At 38.9% G+C, this 21,487-nt stretch overlaps 1 protein-coding gene across 2 annotated transcripts in view; it reads left to right on the top strand.

Moving 5' to 3' along the window:
* Window positions 1–19,765, top strand: part of LOC126249581 (uncharacterized) — a 147,251-nt gene extending 127,486 nt beyond the window's left edge. For both annotated transcript variants that reach the window (XM_049951247.1, XM_049951246.1), the window contains 2 exons: window positions 872–1,098; window positions 19,423–19,765. In XM_049951247.1, the coding sequence (XP_049807204.1) occupies window positions 872–1,098; window positions 19,423–19,427 (232 nt within the window). In that variant the 3' untranslated portion in view covers window positions 19,428–19,765. The remainder of the gene's footprint in view (window positions 1–871; window positions 1,099–19,422) is intronic.
* The last annotated feature ends 1,722 nt before the right edge of the window (window positions 19,766–21,487 follow it).

Genomic DNA, 21,487 nt, shown 5'->3' with positions numbered 1-21,487 from the left:
GCCTGTCTTGTACATTAAAATTTTATAAAATGTTGACAAAATCATATTATTCCTTACACCTAACCATTTCATCTTGTGAAAGAATTAACATGTGCTACCTCCATATTGTCTCACTTAATCAGACACTGGCCCACTCTTCCTCTCCTTTAAGTTTGCTCACTATTTTTAGTTGTAACCATTATTATCAACACAGTGTTACCAATGGTAGCTCATTCTGTGGATAACAAATTTTCCTGAATTGAGGTAATCCTAGTTTGTTATTAACCTGCTGTCTGCACAACCTCCATGATGGTGCATACTGTGTCATTGTGTCCCACAATTTGGCTTTGATGGGGTTTGTAGTTATACTGCATCTTTCCCATGTTGTGCTTATCTTTCATGGCAATGGCCGGATGACTTCCTGATTGCATGACATACCAGCTGTTACATTTGCTGTGGCAATAGCTGTGTCCTCTCTCCAGCATACCTGTGGTTTTTAGTTCTGTGGCCCATGATGGACAAGAGCCAGCATGTTTGTAAATACTCAGAGATCCTTGGGCAGACTGTGAAATTTCAATCAGGACTGAAACAAAGCATGCACATGGGGTATTAGATTCACACATGGAACAAGTGGTTTCAATTTTTGCCTCTCCATCACTATGTAGGTTTTCCATAATTTCTATTGATCATGCAACAAAAATATTTGGTTGAGTCTGATGATAAGACCACATCCAGCCTCTCCATCCTTGTCATTCATCCACCATAAGCTAGAATCCTTTACCTAGTGATTTCACTCTCAACTAAACATTAGACACTAACCTCTATTTTATTCCTTTCTTCCTTTCAAACAAATCTGCTGCCCTCTGAACTTGATCTGCTTTGTATGATACAGAGACAAACATGCAGAAACAAGCAGTGCCCAGCAGCCTTCACCACTGCCACCTCTTAGCATCCTGCGGAGATCTGAGGAAGAGTTGCTACAATGGCCTCTCCCAACACCACAGGATGTTGAGTACTACATTGGTCTTCCATTATATGCTAGTAGTAGTAGCTCACTGGGAGTTGCTACCGCAATACATACAGATGCAGATACATCAGAGGAATCCCCAACTGGAAGAGGTAAGTTGTTACTGTGAGTTTCTAAAATCACTTCCACAGTAGACAAAAACATTAGTCATCTGACATGATATTACTGTACTAAGGTATAAAAAAAACCCTCAAAAAATTAATGTGCATAACTTGAAAAGAGTATTTGAAGGTTCACAAAACAAGATAAACCATTAATCACAAAATGTATGAAACTGAACCGAGTCGACTCCAGAAACTGAATAGAGCCGACTCCATGTATTTTGAAAAACTACCCATTTTAAAAGAAGTAAAAAGCTGGAAAATATCTTAAACAACAACAAAAGTTCATTGGACAAAATAGTGTCTCCCAGCTACCAATCATACTTGCGATAAATTAGTTCAGAAGTACTATTGGCAATTCGTTCCAGTCCTGAGATTTTGGTTTTGTGGATCTGAAAGAGAGATGTTTGCTGATGGGTGGCAGTCTGCCTTGCATTGCATCCTAGATGTGCTTTATACTAACATTTCTTAAGGTTCTCTAATTCTGAACCTGTGGTAATTAAATTTTGAATCAGGGGTTTGAAGTATTCCACTTTTTGCTATCCAACAGTACTTGACATTTACACCTTTGATGTACTCAGTATTGCCCTAAACACTGAATAGAGTAAGTCATATTCTCTTTCATCCATGCTATTACATGGTATACTAAATACTCTGATGTGATCAATCCCAAGAGTTTGATCACATAAATAATTTAATTTCAAGTTATTATTATTTTACCAGAAGTGCTACTCAGTTCAAATTGTGATTCCTTTTGTTGGTTATGATCAAAGTGTTATGATCACCATGTTTTTATACGTTTATAAGAATAATATCTAAAAACTACACTGAATACAGGGTGATTCTTATCAGCATTTAAAAGCCCCAAAAGTGCCAAAGCTGATGGTGAGACAAGTAATTTAATATAAGGCACATGGAGCTACAAAAGTCAGGAAATACCCCAAAAAGGAATGAGAAATACTGAACATCTGACATCACCAGATGGCATACCTCATTGCACATGCAGCGGTTGGCCTAGGGCATGAAGAGATTATTGAGTGATGTAGTACTTGCACTAAAGCAAACAGTGCAAATTTCAGACATCTTTTGTGAATGTGGTCTGTTGTAAGTGTTGAACTTGCAAATTTATGGTCCTTTCTGTAACCAAGTAAAAGCTGCTTTTATTTTGTGTTTCTTTCCTTTTTCCTCCTTTCTTCTGTTTACAGAAATTATGTAGTAAAGAAAACATAAATCATTTACTGGTAACAATGCAGTATGGAAGCTTATACCCATTTACTTGTGATGGAATATGGTATGTTTTAGTTGTATTGTACTTTGTATTAACGAGTGGTGACTGCAAGACCAGTAAAAAAATTAATAAACCTTACTTCAATGTAAACACATAATTGTGTAATGGAATGAAAAAATACTGCTCGCCAGACACAAGACTCAAACTCTGAGCCCCGTGCGCTGAATTCATGCACGGGAGCCCAGAACCACACTGACGGGAATACTTGACTAGGGTTGAGATGAGCAGATGCAACAAACTGATAGGTTCAACTGGTGCATCTACAATGAAGTACTCCTGTTCAACATTTGTCACCCACTTTTGGGATATTTTGTGACATTTGCAATCCCATGTGTCTTAAATTAATTGACTCAGCATCATTTACATCACTTCTGGAATTTTTAAATGGTGATGAGAAAAACCTTGTATATTACAGTAATTACCCAGTGAGGAAGAAGCACTAGACAGTGGAGAATAATATCACTGTGATTCAGAGTTAGACTGTGAAAGAGATGAAGAAGGTTATAATGATACTTGCAGTTATTTTATTAGCACAGTTAATATATGTACGGCTCAAAAATTAAATTTCAAGAAATAAGCAAGATTACAAAACAAAAATTGAATGAAAATGCCACCTCACCCAAGGCATATTGCTGAAATACTGGCTGCATATTGTTACTTATTTATCCTGGTTATGAAGAAAGGCAGTCACATAAATTTAACTGAACTATGAAATTCTCGTGGGTCACATACTGTAAGCTCAAATATAGTGTCATCACAGTTTATTAAACACAAATAAACTTTCTGTAACAATAGGTTTCAATTGTCTGTTAGTCCATGAAATCAAACAATAATACTTGGTGATAATTAATATAAGCCTTAGTTCCTGATAGAAATGAAAGTGCAATAGTTTCTGTTTGAATATGATATAAATCCAAGCACTACTTCTTTATGATGCATGTGTATTGAAATTATAACATGAAGCAAAGTTCCACCTATGACAGGAGGGGCTGGAAACGAATCGCTCAGCTGTCAAAGCATTATACAACACAGTTGTAAATTTGTCCACATAAACATCAGTGGTGGTCATAGTTCACTTGCTTAGTAAAAGTTGGATTATAGCAACTGAGAGCAATCTAGCCACTGGTTGGTCTTATATTTGCCATTTACATAAGTTTATTTGACCAGCCTATTGTACTGGTGGCTGCAGGCTCCCTTGCTGGATGTAGGCAATGTCACACAAATTGACATGTTCATATCTTCCATTTGCATGTCTGGCAAGGTCCCTAAATCATGTACAGTAGTTTTAATGGTGTGTATCCATTGCAAGCATTTCTTTCTTCTGTTTTGAGCTTTGCACTTTAGCCAGTAATAATCAAGAATACAAAGAAGAAACACTAAAAAATTGGGTATTTTGCATCCATTTTTAGATCTATATAGATGAATACTGTCTAGGTTATTTTTGTCTCAAGACAGGAAAAATTAGAGTATTTCCAAGGAAGGTGTAGGCATATGCATTTTAATCTCTGAATGGCAGTTAGTAAATAGTACAGAATTTTTCTAATTTTTGGGTGAATGTAATGATGAAAACCTGGAAGTGGAAGAAATGTATAACTGAGTTGCTCAAACAACAAGTTTTGGAACCATTGTCATTCACATTATTACGAATGTTTGAAAGAAACAGACAAAAATCATAACATAGTCTTCATATTTATGACATAATTTTCTGTGGTAAACGATCATTTATAAGGGTAGTATTATTGCATAAAAGCAAGTAGTGAGTAAAGTAGAGCATCAATTATTCAAAACAATTTGGGGCTGGGGGTGTTCAGATAATTGATTTTTTACATAACTAATCATTTTTTAGAAAAAAAAGTACCACTATCATTGGAGGAATATGAAATGAAGAAACAGATTTGTGTATTAAATACAAAAGTGCATGTTTTTTGTATGTATTACAAATACTGTACCTAGCTTACATAAATTACTCATTTTCTATTGAAGCATCCCTACCATCTATGAAAAGCAGTTCTAAATTAACATTTTCTCCAGACCTGACACATGCTTTTATTGTCACTAAATCTCACGCACATCTTAAACACAACAGCTGCACGATGTCACACTCTTCAAGTTTGCAAGGCAGTGAAAAACTTCCTCACTGTGTGGTTCTTTTATGGTACAGTCATCACTAGCCTCTATCTTGTCACTGCAAGCATCTTGGTCATTGATGACGTTGCCAATGACCTCATCATCTGTCAGTAATTGGTAACCAGGAGCATTGGTATCACATTTGAACCAGTCTTGAATGTTTTTCTGTTCATAATCTCCAAATCTTGAAGATCCTTTAACCAGCCCATGCAGTTGCAATACAGATGTCTGGTTGGTGGTTCTACAGTTCCAGTGAGGTGCTCATCTGATGGAAGGAGTTTGTTCCAACGTTTTGCTATAGTAGTGTCCTCAACAGCAGGCTGAACATCTACTACTGTGTGCACAGTGTCCTTCAAGTTAATGCCAGAGGACTGGAGTAATGTTCTGAGGCAAGATAGTAACTTTAGACTTTCCATTCTGTCTTTGCATTGAACAGTTTGAGGGATGACTTGGGGACAACAAAATATTTTCAGAATTATCGATTGCATGCCATTGCTTTTACACTTCAGAAATAAATATAGGGTGGTATTATTCTGTAAAAATGCTTGCATCTGTCCTTGCCTTCTTTTGATTCTTGTAGGTGACCAACTATTTTTTACTCCCATAAAACAGTGTAAAGTCTTGGATTTCCCTATGAACAGAAAGGGTAGCCTATGTGTTCTGGTAACATTTCTGCACACCATAGCAATGATGCAAGGTTTTCTTGCCTTATAACCAGGGACTGACACTTCTTTCTAGGAAACTAGTGATTCTGTTCGCATTTTCTTCCAATAGAAAGAAATTTCATCTATGTTGTAGATATTTTTTTGTTATAGCACTTGGTGATAAATTTATTTAAAGTATCTTTGAAACAATCTGCTGCTTCAGGGTCAGCAAACAGTTCTTCACCTTGGGTGTCCAATTCCCCAATTCAATGCCTAGATATAAAGTGCATAATCCAGCCAGAAGAATAATGGGTAGCTTTGAGAATTGAAATAGTGAAGGCAGCAGAGGATGAAGTAGGTAAAAAGATGATGACTAGTAGAAATCCTTGGGTAACACAAGAGATATTGAATTTAACTCATGAAAGGAGAAAATATTAAGATGCTGTGAATGAAGGGGGTGAAAAGGAATAGAAACGTCTCAAAACTGAGATCAACAGGAAGTGCAAAATGGCTAACAGGAATGGCTGGAGGACAAATGTGAGGATGTAGAGGCATATATCACTGGGAGTCATATAGATGCTGCCTACAGGAAAATTAAGGAGACCTTTGGAGAAAAGAGAACCACCTGTATGAATATCAAGCGCTCAGATGGAAAACCAGTTCTACACAAAGAAGGGAAAGCAGGAAGTTTGAAGGATTATATAGAGGGTCTATACAAGTGCCATGCACTTAAGGGCAATATTATGTCAATGGAATAGGACGTAGATGAAGATGAGATGGGCAGTATAAGCTGACCTAAGGGAAGATCAGTTTGGATTCCAAAGAAATGTAGGAACACTTGAGGCAGTAGTGACTCTACGACCTTTCTTATTTATATGATTTGTAGACTTAGAGGAAGCTTTTGACAATGTTGATTGGAATACTCTCTTTCAAATTCTGAAGGTGACAGGGATAAAATACAGGAAGCAAAAAGCAGTACAAGATTTGTGCGGCACAAATGGGAAGCAGTGGTTGAGAAGCAGGGGAGACAGTGTTGTACACTATCCCTGGTGTCATTCAATCTGTATACTGAGCAAGTAGTAAAGGAAACAAAAGAAAAATTGGGAATAGGAATTAAAATCCAGGAAGCAGAAATAAAACCCTTGAGGTTTGATGAAGACATTGTAATTCTATCAGAGATAGAAAAGGAGTTGGTAGAGAAGTTGAACAGAATGGATAGTGTCTTGAAAGGAGGATATAAGATGAAAAGCAACAAAAACAAAATGAGGATAATAGAATGTAGTGGAATTAAATCAGGTGATGCTGAGGTAATTAGACTGGGAAGTGAGACACTTAAAGAAATAGATGAGTTTTGCTATTTGGGCAACAAAATAACTGATGATGTTTGAAATAGAGAGGATATAAAATGTCAGCTGGTGATGGCAAGGAAAGCATTTCTGAAGAAGAGATATTTGTTAACATCAAGTATATATTTAAGTTTTGGGAATTCTTTTGTGAAAGTATTTGTACAGAGTGTAGCCATGTATGGAAGTGAAACATGGGCACAAAGGAAATAGCAAATTTTGAAATGTGGTGCTACAGAAAAATGCTTAAGTTTAGATAGGTAGACCATGTAACTAATGAGGATGTACTGAATAGAAGTGGGGAGAAGAGCAATTTGTGGTACAATGTGACTAGAAGAAAGGATCAGTTGTCAGTTGGTAGGGCACATTCTGAGGCATCAAGGGATCACCAATTTAGTATTGAAGGGAAGTAAATCATAGAGGGAGAAAGAGAGACGAATACACTAAGCAAATTCAGAAGGATGTAGGTTGCAGTATTTACTCAGAGATGAAGAGGGAAGAACAGGATAGAGTAGCATGGAGAGCTGCATCCAGCCAGTCCTTGGACTGAAGACCACAACAACAAGCAACAAGCCAGCCAGTAGTCACTTTAAAGTCAGTATTATCCCCAAGTTTCTTATTCAGTGAAGCACTTTTTCCTAACTCAAAGGGCCACTTATGGACTGTACCTGCGTGAACCAAGTGTACACTGCAGTGTCTAAATTCTGATTTTCTGCCATTTTCATCATTTTTCTGTGTAAGATTCCATCTTCACTGCCAAGTCACTTGGCAAATTTTGTAATAGCGTTACATTCTTTTTAATATCCATTCTTGTGGCATGCCATATACCCTAGCTAAGCTTGATCCACTAGCACCATTCCTCTGTTGGCCAAATATTTTAAGTTTATTGGAAATATTGAGAACAACTCATTTACATTTGTTAACTGTTGTGAACAGTATCACTACAGCATATTTCAAGTGAAGGCTAAAATGCCACTCATGGATGATGACTAGAGGATTGAGTTCAGGCAAGAACTAGTGGTCACTAGCGGAAAAGTATGATGTACTAATTTAAATTTATTGACTGAAACCCTTTCATATAATCACTGTTTCAGTTGATTCACATCAGGTTATCAATATCCTTCTCTATAATATGTCATGTTTATCAAGAACACCTTGTAAATACCTTTTCAAGGAATTTTTCATACTAACTGTTTCACAATATGTCTATTAGCCCATGAACTTCATCATAAAAATTCAATCAGGATTTGAGATGAGTATGATGTTCATAGCTGTTATACTAGAAGAAAAAAAATACCTTTATTACTCTTCAATTGACACTGTGCAAAGCTCATTCCATAAGGAAGATATAAAAATAATTTTATTTGTTAATTTATGTACTAATGTCATGACTGATTTGCCATGGAACAGATTTTTAAGGGACCTATTTGAGACCTACAAACTTATGCAGATATCTTACTTTCAAGCTAATCTGTAGACTAGCTTAAACCCAATCTTTCTGCTTTTCTGTAGAAAAGGAGAAAAATTGGGTTTAACATCCTGTCAGCATCACGGTTATTAGAGACAGAGCACAAGCTTGGCTTGCATTCAGGATGGGAAGGAAATCGGCTGTGCCATTTGAAAGGAATCACCCCAGCATTTGTCTGGAGCAATTTATGGAAATAATGGAAAATCTAAATCTGGATGGTCGGACATTGGTTTTAACCATCATCCTCCTGAATGGGAGTCCAGTGTGCTATGTAGTGCATCACCTTGCTCAGTAATATATAGAAAAGTTGTAACACACACACACTGATTAAACACTGCAGAGTCAAAGAAACTGGTACACCTGCCTAATATCATGTAGGGCACCAGCGAGAATGCATAAGTGCCGCAACACAATGTGGCCTGGACTCGACTAATGTCTGAAGTAGTGATGGAAGGAACTGACACCATGAATCCTGTTGGGCTGCCCATAAATCTCTAAGGGGACTAGGGGGTGGAGATCTCCTCTGGACAGCACATTGCAAGGCATCCCAGATACACTCAAGACTGTTCATGTCTGGGGAGTTTAGTGGTCAGCGCAAGTGTTTGAAATCAGAAGAATGTTCCTGGAGACACTCTGTAGCAATTCTTTTTATGTGGTGTGCTGCATTGTTCTGCTGGAATTGACCAAGTCTGTAAGAATGTACAATGGTCATGAATGGATGCAGGTGGTGAGACAGGATGCTTATGTACATGTCACCTGTCAGAGTGATATCTAGACATATTAGGGGTGCTATATCACTCCAACTGCATACGTCCCACACATGTCACACACCAGGAGGAACACCATTGTGCCTCACTAAGAAATTGGAAGAATTGGCTTATTCCTCAGGTAGCCACCATACTTGCTGACAATGGTCATCTAGGGTAGTGCAGAACCACGATTCATCACTGAACATAATGTGACAGTTTTCATCAGCAGTCAAAACTACCTGTTACAGCACCACTCCAGACACAACTGTTGTGGTGTTTTAGCAGACCACACAAAGGACAGCAAATCCCTACTCAAGCTGCTGCTTTCCTCTGACCAGTGGTACAGGATGACATAGAATGTTGCAGATAGTCCATTACTTGTGGATCTTCAACTTTTTCTTATGTAGTTTACAGGTGAATGGCCATACATCAGTGTCCAGTGAGCACAGTATTTCAGTGAGCAACCACATTGCGATCATCAGATGCACTGATGAACTGACTGCTTAGGAGCTTGTTCATGGTCTGCACTCAGGTGTGGACGTGCATACAGCATCTCCTGCCTCATCTCCTCCTCCATATTGCTCCATCAAAGGTTTATGACCCAGTGACTTGTGCTGGTGACATCTCCCATTTCTGTTGCTCCGTATGACCCTGAAGTCAGTTTGTAAAGGGATACTACTGTACTCTTCTGTGTAACCTAGTCCTGATTTTCCCCACATATACCAATGCCCATTGTTTCCCAAAATTTCCTATCAAAATTTAATCTATTCATGTGATATCTGTTCCTGTCTTTATCTTGTTGCTTGTATGGTTCAAAGTTTATCCTTCTCTCATAATTCTTTTGTGATAATTAGCCTGATTTTTTCTATTTTTTCCCAGTGACTAGATCTCAGTTGGAGGATCCCTAATGTACCTCATCATTACCCCTATTTTCATATCTACTGTAGTTAAATTGTCTGGCGTTTCCTTCCAATGATCTGTTTAAATTTTCTTGTATTCTTTCTCATTAATATTTCTGTCATGCGACTGTGGATCACTTTTCTGATGTCTTCCCTCATAATTATACAGATAATTTCTTCCCCGTTTCCTTCTGTAATTCCCCACTCTTGCGCTGAGCCACACTATGGAAATTCTGATTAAAAACTGTATACATAATTTCTCTCTAATCCCCTGTCCAGTTTATCTACAAATTTCAGAAATCAAAATAGAATCATCTGCCCCATAAACTAAAGCCTGTTGCACTTTCCTTGGTAATCTCCTCTTTCATACACCTTTTTGTGTAAGCTCATCAAATGATTGATCTAGGTTTATTAATTTTCTCAGGTGCTTCTCTCAAAAATCTTTCATGTTACCATTCACTTCTCACTAATTGGTCCATTTATGAATTAACTTTTGGTACTAGCTTGTTCAGTTTCTGACAATTTATTCAGAAAGCTGTTTTCAAAAGCACAATACGTCATTTCTGCATGAATATATTGGTTAGTCCAAGAGAGTGCTTCCTCATCCAAAGTCTCTTTTACAAACTTTATCTTAAGCAAATCAGTCAAACTACTATCAAAATTATGACAAAAATGTTGTTAAAAGTCAACTGGGTTAAGGTTATTATTTCCTCTAAAACTTTTAATTGGCACATTGGTGCTCATCCCACTACTGTTACTACTGAAACTTCTAGTTACAAAATTTTCCTTCAATTCAGATAGTTTTCTAAGAATATTAACTACTTTACAATTACATGGAATTACATTACAACTTTCTCTAGTGCAACAACTTTATCATTAACTACCTACTTTTCAAGTTATTAATTTTACATTTAACATTATTGTCATTTTGATCCATTTCTGATCTTAATACCTGGCCTTCTTGTTTCATCACATTGTGCATTATTTCAAAAGTTTTCCAATTTTCTCAACTTTATCCGGACAATTTTGTTTTAAATTCAGTCACTTCACATATAACAGAATCAATCTGTACATTGATTCATTTGTCCCCTGAGTGTGCAACTAATTTATATTTATTAAGATTTCCTATTGTTTCAGGCACTTGAATGGCAGTCTCCAAATTTCATTCCTCAACTCCTTTAACTTGTCATTTTTAGCAGTGATTTTACCACCCCTATCACTTTTTATTGTTTTAATCCTACCAACCAAATCTTCATTTAGTTTGATTTTTAATGCCTCAATTCTACCCCCCCTCCCTCCCAAATTGTTATTCAGTTCCCTGCTGCATTTTTCTAGTTTTTCTTCGAAAAGCTTGGTTAGTTGTCAAAAGAAACTATACTAATAGTTCCCCCTGATAATCCTCTGTGACTGAAACTTCGGAATGGGAGCAAACACTACTAACATTCCTGCCTACTGCTCCTTTGTCTTGACTCTGATTTTGTTCCAACCTTGTCATTAAAAACAATTTCTATTTCCTAAGGCTATTCGTAAGTTTCATACTGTCATTGAAAACTGGTTTTTTAATAACTGTGTATGTAATGGGGAGCAGTTGTTGTAATTACAATGATGTGATCACTCGCATTCCCAGCACTTAATATGAGTACTTTTATTCTTGCAACAAATACACAATGCGTTTAGCATAGAGCATGTACTACAGAAAACTGATCTGACAAAGATACAGTTGTTCTTGCTGTGTTAGGGCAACAATATTATTGGGGGATAAATCCCCTCAGAGCCCCCCCCCCCCCCCCAAAAAAAAAATCACAAGAGTGCAGCACGGTGACTTGTGTACATCATTATGTGTTGTCCTGCTGGCGATGGGTAATGCCAACATATTGTAGTCTGCCAGATACCTGGGTGCCCGTAAAGTGTGGCTGGCCTGTGATGTCATGCAGTGGTGCCATTGGCACAGTGGTGATGTCCATTGAGGTGTTGGTGGCTGGTAGTGCGCCATCCAATATTATAAAATTCTGAGGGGCCGACATGAGCAGGTAGCTGTCCAAAGAAAGAGTAGATTTCAGACCTGCTGTGTCAGTCGTAGGTGGAAGGGGCATGCAGTGCTCTAATGACCTCAAGACCATGCTATAGCCTGACTGTCTATCGTTTAATTTGCACCTGAGAGTGACATGTGTACATGATTGGAGGTCCTTGTGCTCAAAGATGGTTGGTTTGTTGTGGTGGGATGGTGATGGGATGTGGATGTGGTGGATGTGGTTCCTGACATGTTTTACTAGGTTGACATCCACAGGGTCGTTGGTTTGTGGTACAAACTCTGTTGGGAGGGTGATCGGTTCCCCATAGAGCACCTCTGCAAGCGGGGCATCCAGATCATCTATGTAGGCAGCTCGTATGCCCAGCAGCACCCAGGGGAGAGCCTCTGTCCACTCCTGGTTGTGGTGTACGAGTGATGTGTTGAGGGTGCAGTGCAACTGTTCCACAAGTTCGTTGGATTGGGGATGGGGGGCCGTTGTGTGTAACTGGTGGCACCCACAGAGGTGACAGAGCTCAGAGAACAGGGTCAACTAAAACTGCTGGCCCTGGTCAGTTGTCAGGGACTCTGGGCAGCTAAAGTGTGCAGTCCATATTGTGATGAAAGCTCGGGCGACGGTGTCGACTGAGGTATCAGTCAGAGTGTGGCCTCCACCCATCAAGTTGTCCTGTCTATGGAACATGTACTTGTATCTGTCTGAATGTGGGAGGGGCCCCACCGTGTCTATGTGGACATATTGCAAACAGCCCTTCGGGCTGGAGAATTTCCCGAAGGGTGTCTGGGCATGATGTTCTGTCTTGGCCCATTGGCATTGGTTGCAGGCTCTCGTCCATGCAGTGCTGTCCCAGTTAATGTTAATCCAAAAGAAACTATCTGTTATCAGTTTTAGTGTCGGGCATACTCCGGGGTGAGAGAAGTTGTAGAGGAGGTCAAAAACTGTCTTCCTGAAGTTCTGTGGGATGACAGGTCATTGCCTACCATGGGATACGTTGCACCAAACTAGTTTTGTTGTGCCTGCAATGGTGCACTTCTTGAGCTGGAGGCGTGTTGTGTGTCCAGATAGCAGGTTTTGAAAGTTGGTGTCAGTTGCTTGTGCCTCCAATAGTTGGTCAAAGTAATGGTGTGCCAACGTGGCAGCGAGTCATGAGACGAAGTCAGCCACCGTGTTGTCTGCTCCCTCATACATAGCGTAAGTTTGTAGTATATTGGTATATACTGAAATCAAGTTCAGGTGGCAGAATTGTCAATAGGAGATATTGGGTGGCAGGTATTTAACAGCGTCTGTATATATAGTAAGCTGCCAGCCCTCGATGTCATGTGGGAAGTATAGAATCACTTTGTATATCGCCAAAATCTCAGGGTCAAAAGTTGACCACATCTTCTGGGAGTCAGTAAGTTTCCACGAGAAAAGCCGTAGGGGTTGGGTTGCACTGGGGACTTCCTGTTGTAGCACTGCCCAAATCACTCGGTCGTTGGTGTCGGCTATCATAACCATATGAGTGTCCATGGATGAAAGTGCCAGGGCGGTGATCTGAGCAAGCTCTGTTTTGATGTTCTCGAAAGTTCCTTGCAAATCAGGAATACAAGTGAGTTTATGTTTGCCTGATGTGTTCTTGCCACGGAGTGACTCTGTGAGCAGGACGAGTGTCTCTGCGACATGGGGGAGGTGTTGTATTAAAAATTAATTACCCCTAAGAAAAGGTGCAACTTTCGATAGTCCGTTCTTCGTGGTAGGTCCGTACTTGGTCTATCTCTTCTGGGGTGGGGTGGATGCTCGAAGTGTTGATGAGCTGGCCTATGAATGTAACACATTTTTGCCAGAGTAGGCATTTGTCCTCATTGACAACAACACCCTGCTCTGCTAGTTTGTTGAATACCACTTGCAGGTGTTTCTCATGACCTTGAGTTGTTTCTAAGAATATATGTGCATCATCCAAGTAACAATAGCAAAAGAGCATGGTAAAAAAACAACCCGTCAATGAACCACTGGCCAGTCTGGGCTGCATTCTTTAGTCTGAAGTGCATAAAGAGGAACAAATAGGCCAAAGGGTGTAATTACTGCAGTCTTTGTGATGTCCTTCATGGCCATTGGGATCTGCCAACTATCTCTTTTAGAGTCGATCATGCTAAGTATGGTTGCAGTAGCTAGTTGCCGGAGGAAGTCCTGAATATTGGGCATGGGCTAATTATCAATGATGGTGGGCACGTTCAAATGTCTGTAGTCTCTGCACATGCACCACATTTTATCTTTTTCCATTCTCATTGTAGTCAGTGAGGCGCACGCACTGTGTGATGGCCTAATGGTGCCCTCATGTAACAGTTCCTTGATCATGGCCTCGGCCACCTTTAGTTTGTGAGGGACAAGGTGGTGGGGCTGGTGTCGGACCAGTGGACCTAGGGTAGTATTAATTCTCAGCTATTAAGTTGTTGTTCAGGTGAATGCGATAGGCATTGCAGTATGAGCATCTTCGCTGTCTCATATCTGCCAGTGGTTGGTGCATGCAGTAGGACATCACTGATAAGATTGGTGTTGGTAGGGAGGTGGTTCAATAGCATCAAAAACTTATCACAGTCATCTTTGATCCTGGCCAACTGCATCATGCACTCACAGAGTGTGAACCATTCTTGCAGGGAATCAACTTGTAGCGGTGGCAGATGTAACTCGGTGTGTGGCCGGCGGTAATCTGCCTGGTGGCGAGTGACCAGGACCTGTATGAGGTTGTAATCATGTGAAGTACATGGTGAAGATTCATGAAGACCTTTTGGTGGCACTGATAAAGGCGGCGGCTGGAGCTGCGGCACGGTAGTTGCAGTAGGTGTATTGGTAATGAGAGAGTCGTGGCCAGTTATCACAGAATGTGGCACAGGTGTCACAGCTGGTGCATCGGCGTCATGAAGGATGGTGTAGTAGTGGGGAAGCAAGGAATACAGTGCGGTGGACAGGGTGGCGGATGGCACATCAGTGTAGATCACCCAACTTGGCAGCTGTTGAAGGTAATCCTTGTGTTCACACAGTGTGTGATTTGTAGTTGCAGTCAGGCTCGCCATACTGAAATGCTGTTCTCACGAGGTGTGAAAACCCTGTGCAGTTGCAGGTAGACACGGTATGCCTGCTATTTGAGTGACTTCATGTGGCAGGTGTGGCCCAGAGCATGATACGGCTGTTGTCAATGTGACGTCGTCGTGATGACGTGATGTGGGGCACAGTACAAACTTAACAAGTGTGACATCACCCGGGTGATCTATGGTATCACATAGAATGTAAAGTTCAGGTGTAGGCCATGGAAAAGCATGGTCTGGCATAGGTAGGTTACTTGTAGGATGGATTTGTCTGCAATAACCTGCAAATATCAGTTCTCTACAGTGGAAGGTGGTCATATATGGTGGCGATTGTTGGTCAACAGTTGCAGTACTCTGGAGTATGTCTGTCCATAATGTCAGTATGCGCTGAGTCATTAGAATGAAAATGAATGGGTTTTAGTTCATTAACAGTGTCACTGATCGGTTTAATACTAGCACTGGTTAGGTGGGAGGTGGAGATGGCAGCAGGCAGCCATTGTACACAGTGCACACCTGTTGATGTAGTACAGTTAATTAAGGGTGTGGCAGGCTTCATCTCACGATCTTCAGTGCTAACATAGTACTTGATCTGTGATTTAGTGTGTTCATCTGTTTGGCGAGAGGTAACAATGCCCTGGTTTGGTGGTTGTTGAAACAATTGTAACACTGAATGAGATTTTCACTCTGCAGTAGAATGTGCACTGATATGAAACTTCCTGGCAGATTAAAACTGTGTGCCGGACCGAGACTCAAACTTGGACCTTTGTTTTTCATGGGCAAGTGCTCTACCAACTGAGCTACCCAAGCACAACTCACGCCCTGTCCTCACAGCTTTGCTTCCGCCAGTAGGAGCCCTTGTTTTGTTCAAGACACCTTCAAGACTACCTTCAAGTTTGTGAACAAATATATTTATATATATGAAGATGGTATCTGTTCTTTTGGACATGTCCGGAATATATATATATATATATATATATAAAGCTCACCGGCCACTTGATCATCTTCTTCTTTTGTGGGGATGCACAAACAGTGCCAGAACTCTTACAGCAATCAGCAAAAAAACTGTGAGTAATGAGTGTAATGGGCAGGGTTGCTATGAATATAGTGTGGGACAATAAGTTGGGAATGTGGGTCTCACAGGAGGCATACCAGAGATAAGTCCCTGCCATCGCACTATCCTCTGTGTCCTTGGTGGCTTAGATGGATAGGGCATCTTCCATGTAAGCAGGAGATCCTGGGTTTGAGTCCCAGTTGGGGCACACATTTTCAACTGTCCCTGTTGACTTATATCAACGCCTGTATACAGCTAGGGGTATTCATTTCATTGTAATGAATATATTTATGTTTGAATTTGGCCTACTGAAGAGGCATGCAATGAATGTTTTTAATGAGGTTCGTTCTATAGGACAAATTTCAAAGTCGGGTTGTTTTTCTAACTTTTTCAAAGATTCTAAGCAACAGTTGTTGATACCATCTTTCTCAAATATACATTTTCCTCAATGAGTAGTTTTTTTTAAAGCAACTTGCATTCTCTTTGTGGGTAGATCATCTGATGATGTAGATCTTTCATTAGCTGAATATGCTGTCACTCTCACTGTTTCATTTTTTATCAAATTCTGGCTGTGTTGTTTCACCTCCTGTAACTGTTATTACAGCTGCTCCTCTCTGAACACTTTCTTCTGTAATCGATGTTTCTTTGCGTGATACTGCTGCTGCACCTCAATAAGTAGGTAGGAATAATATGTTGTAGGTCTCCTTTGTAGTTGGTCAAGAAATTGTGTAACATTTCTGAATTCTAGAGAAAGCATTTTTCACTAACACTTTGGTATTCTGGCTGAGTAGTCATTTGCCCCATTTGCTTACATGAATTTTGTGCATTGTACAGTGGTTTCTTTCCAGAACATAAATAGTGAGGAAAAAAAGCATTTGAAGTGGTATCGCTGATCTTACTGTAAGTCCTGTTTGGTTTTTGGCTCTCTTTATTTACGGCACACAAAAAGATTCAGTAAGGCCATGCCTTTGTTGTTTGCTTATCAGAATCAGTTTTTGATCCCCTAGTGTTCATAGCCTGTCTCTTAAGATTCTCTTTGCTACTTTTATTTCAGTTTAATAGATGTCTTCATTTGCATTTTGCTCTCTTCTTCATGCAGTTTGCGTAAGTGCTGCCTTCCAATTGTTACTACCTAAGCTGCATATAATAATGTATGCCAAACTGTAATTTTCCAGTTTTGGATATTAAGTTGGTATATTTGTCAACTGAGTTGGTCACTTTCATTATTCTTACTTTTTTGTCTGATTTTAAACACTGAGTGAAGCATGTAAAACAGATAGCAAGATTAACATGAGAATTTTTAGTGATTGACAAAAATGCTTCAGACAAAAGTTGCTATGGGTGATAGGGCAGATTATGTGGTGTCAACAGCCTTGAAGAGATACAACAGTCAACTCTCTTATTTTAAATTGTGCTGTGTTGTACTTTAGCTCCAGAACAGTATATATTGATGTGAAAAATCAGCCAACCAATTGCAGATAAAGGTTTATCATCCCTTGATCATGGTTTCGATATTTGTAAAAATATCTTCTTCAGAAGCATTGGCACTAAAAATGTATACAGCAGTTACAAAATGATTTTCACTAACAGAAAAAAAATATTAATAGAAAAACATTTCTGAAGTAAATGTATTCATTTATTACATCACATGATGCACCAATTGATTAGATGAAGCTGGGCTCCTCTTGTCATAAATGAAATTGGTGAAACAAGAGTTACCACAAGCCATGGCTTTAGATAGCGTGAGATTACATGTATCGTACTGTAGAAAGACTACTCAGTAAATGCCCACAGGTAGAGGTTCTTGTTATCATATAAACAGAATAGGTGTCTCAAAATAAAATACATGCATAAATTACACATACTTTGTGCCAGAGACTAATTCAATTGCTAGAAATATACAGGCTCAAGCAATCAGGAAAAACTGGTCTACAGAGGGCACTGCTTTTGGCTGATTTTTCGATCTGTTCTGAATTACACAGTTGCTGTTTCACAGCTATGTTTAAGATTTTGAGCTATTGATGAGGTAGGTTATTTGATATAAATATTTTTTGATCTGGAAAGTAACAGAGTAAAATGCATTTAAAATAGGCAATTTACTACTATTATTGTGCTGGGCTGAATAACACACCACTCTGAAGTTCTTGCAACTGTTGATGGTAATATGGTTGGTTGGTTGGTTGGTTGTTTCGGGGAAGGAGACCAGACAGCGAGGTCATCGGTCTCATCGGATTAAGGAAGGACGGGGAAGGAAGTCGGCCGTGCCCTTTGAAAGGAACCATCCCGGCATTTGCCTGGAGCGATTTAGGGAAATCACGGAAAACCTAAATCAGGATGGTCGGACGCGGGATTGAACCGTCGTCCTCCCGAATCCGAGTCCAGTGTCTAACCACTGCGCCACCTCGCTCGGTGAAGATAATATGAGGTCATGAAATAAGATATTCTTAAACTGTTGTATATTGATCTTAGGGAAATAGGAAGGAACATTAGGATTTAATGACTATTCATAGTAAAGTCATTAGAGATGGGGCAAAACCCGAATAGGGTAAAAATGAGTAAGAAAATCACTTGCGTTCTTTGAAAATAAATCATGACAGCCTTTGTCTTAGTTTATAAAGGGCAATAATTGAAAACTAAAATCTAGATGGCCACTTGGTAGTACAGAACCCATCATTCCTCCTGATAGTTCATTGCCCTTTGGATGATCTGATTAAAGTGTCGATCAACCACAACCAATACAATAATGTTGTGAGATTCACCAGCAGATATAAATACTGGGAATGTTGACACCTGCTGATGAAGTATGATACTGGTGGGTTAATAGCATGCATGAATGCGGTACATAAAATGAGACGATGGTGATCTGTTATTAAAATAGCAAAAATAGTTTGTTGTGCTGATTTATTACTCTGATACCTATCACTGCATTTGTACACCATAATTTATGCAACTACAATATGGTACTCTTAAAAAGAATCATCTGGGGAATTTATAAGGTCAGTTTCAAATACAAAATCAAAAGAATCTTGGGAAAAATCCTCTGTTACCATAAACTTCTGTAACTGCTCAACAACTAAGGTAAAAAAGGAAAATGGAAAGACCTGTTATTCTGTAGTACACAATGACAACCATATAATATTTCGATTAAGAGTTGTGATGTTGTACAGGACTTAAAAACATGTCACATAATAATCATTGGTAGCTCTTTTCTTGTCATAAAATACAACAAATTCAATACAAATTTGTCTCACTGAAATGAAAATAACAAAAATACTGCAGATTTGTGGGTCACCTTTCCAGGGTAGTAAACAACAAGCACTGGATACTGGTTAATGCATGCTGGTTAATAGTACAATAATCTGTCATAGACAGATCATTATGTCTGCATTTAAAAACCAAATAAGACCAATTTCCTGTCACAATTAATAAATTAATCTCTGCCCAAGACCATCTACCATTAGGTAAAATGAAATTACAGCAGTTATATGGAAGCTGAAGATATCTCCATAACCAAAGTGAGCAAATTACCCACACAACCAAATACTACAGAATTATTGTAAGAAATGATGAGTTTTTTTAAAGGCAGAAGCAAATTGTCGCCCTCCGTTACTTTTTGATTATACATGGTACTGAACTACTACGGACACACTGTTTCAGGTTAATGCAGTGACTGGAGGGTGTTGTACAAAGGGCACAGCATGAGGTGTGGAGCTGAAGCATGAGTGCAGTCTAATAACAGATACAGTTTCTTGAGTATAGAGAAACCCAAAACACACACTTGGAGTGAAGCCAGCATCACAATGAGTGTAACAGTAATATTTCTTTGATTTTGTGTAGTTTACTAATTCATGAAAAAATTTTATTCATCATTCAGTAGAAAGCTTGCATTTTATTGTTCCATATGCCTCCACATTTCATCATGTGAACACACATGAGTTTGCTTGTTACGATGTTTATCAGAAAGGTTTTAATTATGTTTTAGCTTCTTGTTCCTTATAGGCCAGTCACAAAAGTGTTAATTTTTGGAAAAATTCTATACTGAAATGCATTAATGTCTTTACCATATTAGTAACAGTTTTTACCACTGGATCATCAAATATGTAGTAAAAATATTTTGCCTTGTCATATTATTTGGCTCTTCACTTGTCATATGTAAGACATTTTTTAAATTTTCATCTATTTGTCTTCTGTATGTCAATGAACACTCAGAATATGTAATTTGTTAAATAAGCAATGTTGTAATGATGAAACAACTGTTGTATGAAATATGGCACATATATTTAAGACTTAAGAAATTATTCATTCATTGCACTCAATTATGTTTGCTATAAAATAGCACCTAGTCACTCAAGTATTATCTAAAGTTTAAAATAAAACAGGAAAACTTTTATTGTTTTATTTATGAATGATTCTTCTTATTCCATTACCCACTTCAGTGATATAATAAATGTTATAGATTGGGCTGCCATTCAATTCATTCCACTCTCACACTAAAATTTTTTTATAGGCTACATACTTTTCTCAGCTAATTACTCAACATGACTTAAGCTTCACTTGAAAACTGTGAAGGACCACCTGTATTTAGCCATTTTGATATGATTAGAAGCTGTTTTCAGTACCAGCAGTTTTCCTACACTGTAAGAGGTATCATAATGTCTTGTGTTTTTGTGTTTCCATGTTATTGTCCACCTCCCATAACCACACTATCTAAGTGTATATGTTCACCTAATACATTCAAACCCTTCTTCCATTGATTAGTAACAACTATAATGCATGCCACTTTCATGTCTCCTACACATTATGTTCATTAGGATAGTGCATTGTCCATAGGGTAAATAAGCCATTTTACAGATAATTGCCAAACTTTATTACTATTTTTATCATCACAATCATCAACACTGAATAACAACTAATTATACATTTAACTATTCCGTCTAATAATTGCAGACCATTTTTGTATGGATGTCCAGTCATTGTTATTATTAGTTACATTGATGGAAATCTTGACCTATTTTGCCTTTTACTGTCAAGAAAACAATGTAATTGGAATCTTAAGCCTTTCGTGAATGGTGGAGTAGAGTTGGACAATGTAGAATGAAAGCTATTTTTCTGTAAGTTGTGACTCACACACACAGCCAAAACATTGTTGACATCATGACCTAGATAGCTATGTGACTCCTTTTGTGAACCATTGATGCAAAAGTGTTTTGTAAACTCTGTACATAGTGGATATTGTCAGCATATGAGTTACATTTCTAACTCTGTATGTCACCAAGAACAAGCTGTAACAGTGTTGATGTTTCTTAAGGGCAATGGCCCCCTTTGATGAATGAAGTGTATACATGTTCTGTTCCATATATGGGAAGTAGTACATGCTGTACTTTGCCCTTGTGTTTATTACAGAACAGTATAGACAGTTATATAGCATAAGTCCGACCCGATAGCTGAATGGTCAGCGTGACGGATTGCCATCCTACGGGCCCGGGTTCTTTACCTGACTGCCGGAGATCTTCTCTGCTAAGGGACTGGGTGTTGTGTTGTCTTCATCATCATTTCATCCCCATCCAGCATGCAGGTGGTGGCGTCGAATGTAATAAGACCTGCACCAAGGTGGCCGGACCTGCCCTGCAAGGGGCCTCCCGGCCAATGACACCACATACTCATTTCAATTCCATTTATGGCATAAAAAAATGCCAAATATTTTCATAAGCTTTTGGGCCTT

This window comes from Schistocerca nitens, chromosome 3, assembly GCF_023898315.1.
Source record: "Schistocerca nitens isolate TAMUIC-IGC-003100 chromosome 3, iqSchNite1.1, whole genome shotgun sequence".
NCBI lineage: Eukaryota > Metazoa > Arthropoda > Insecta > Orthoptera > Acrididae > Schistocerca > Schistocerca nitens.
This window is presented reverse-complemented; position numbering and strand designations above follow the sequence as displayed.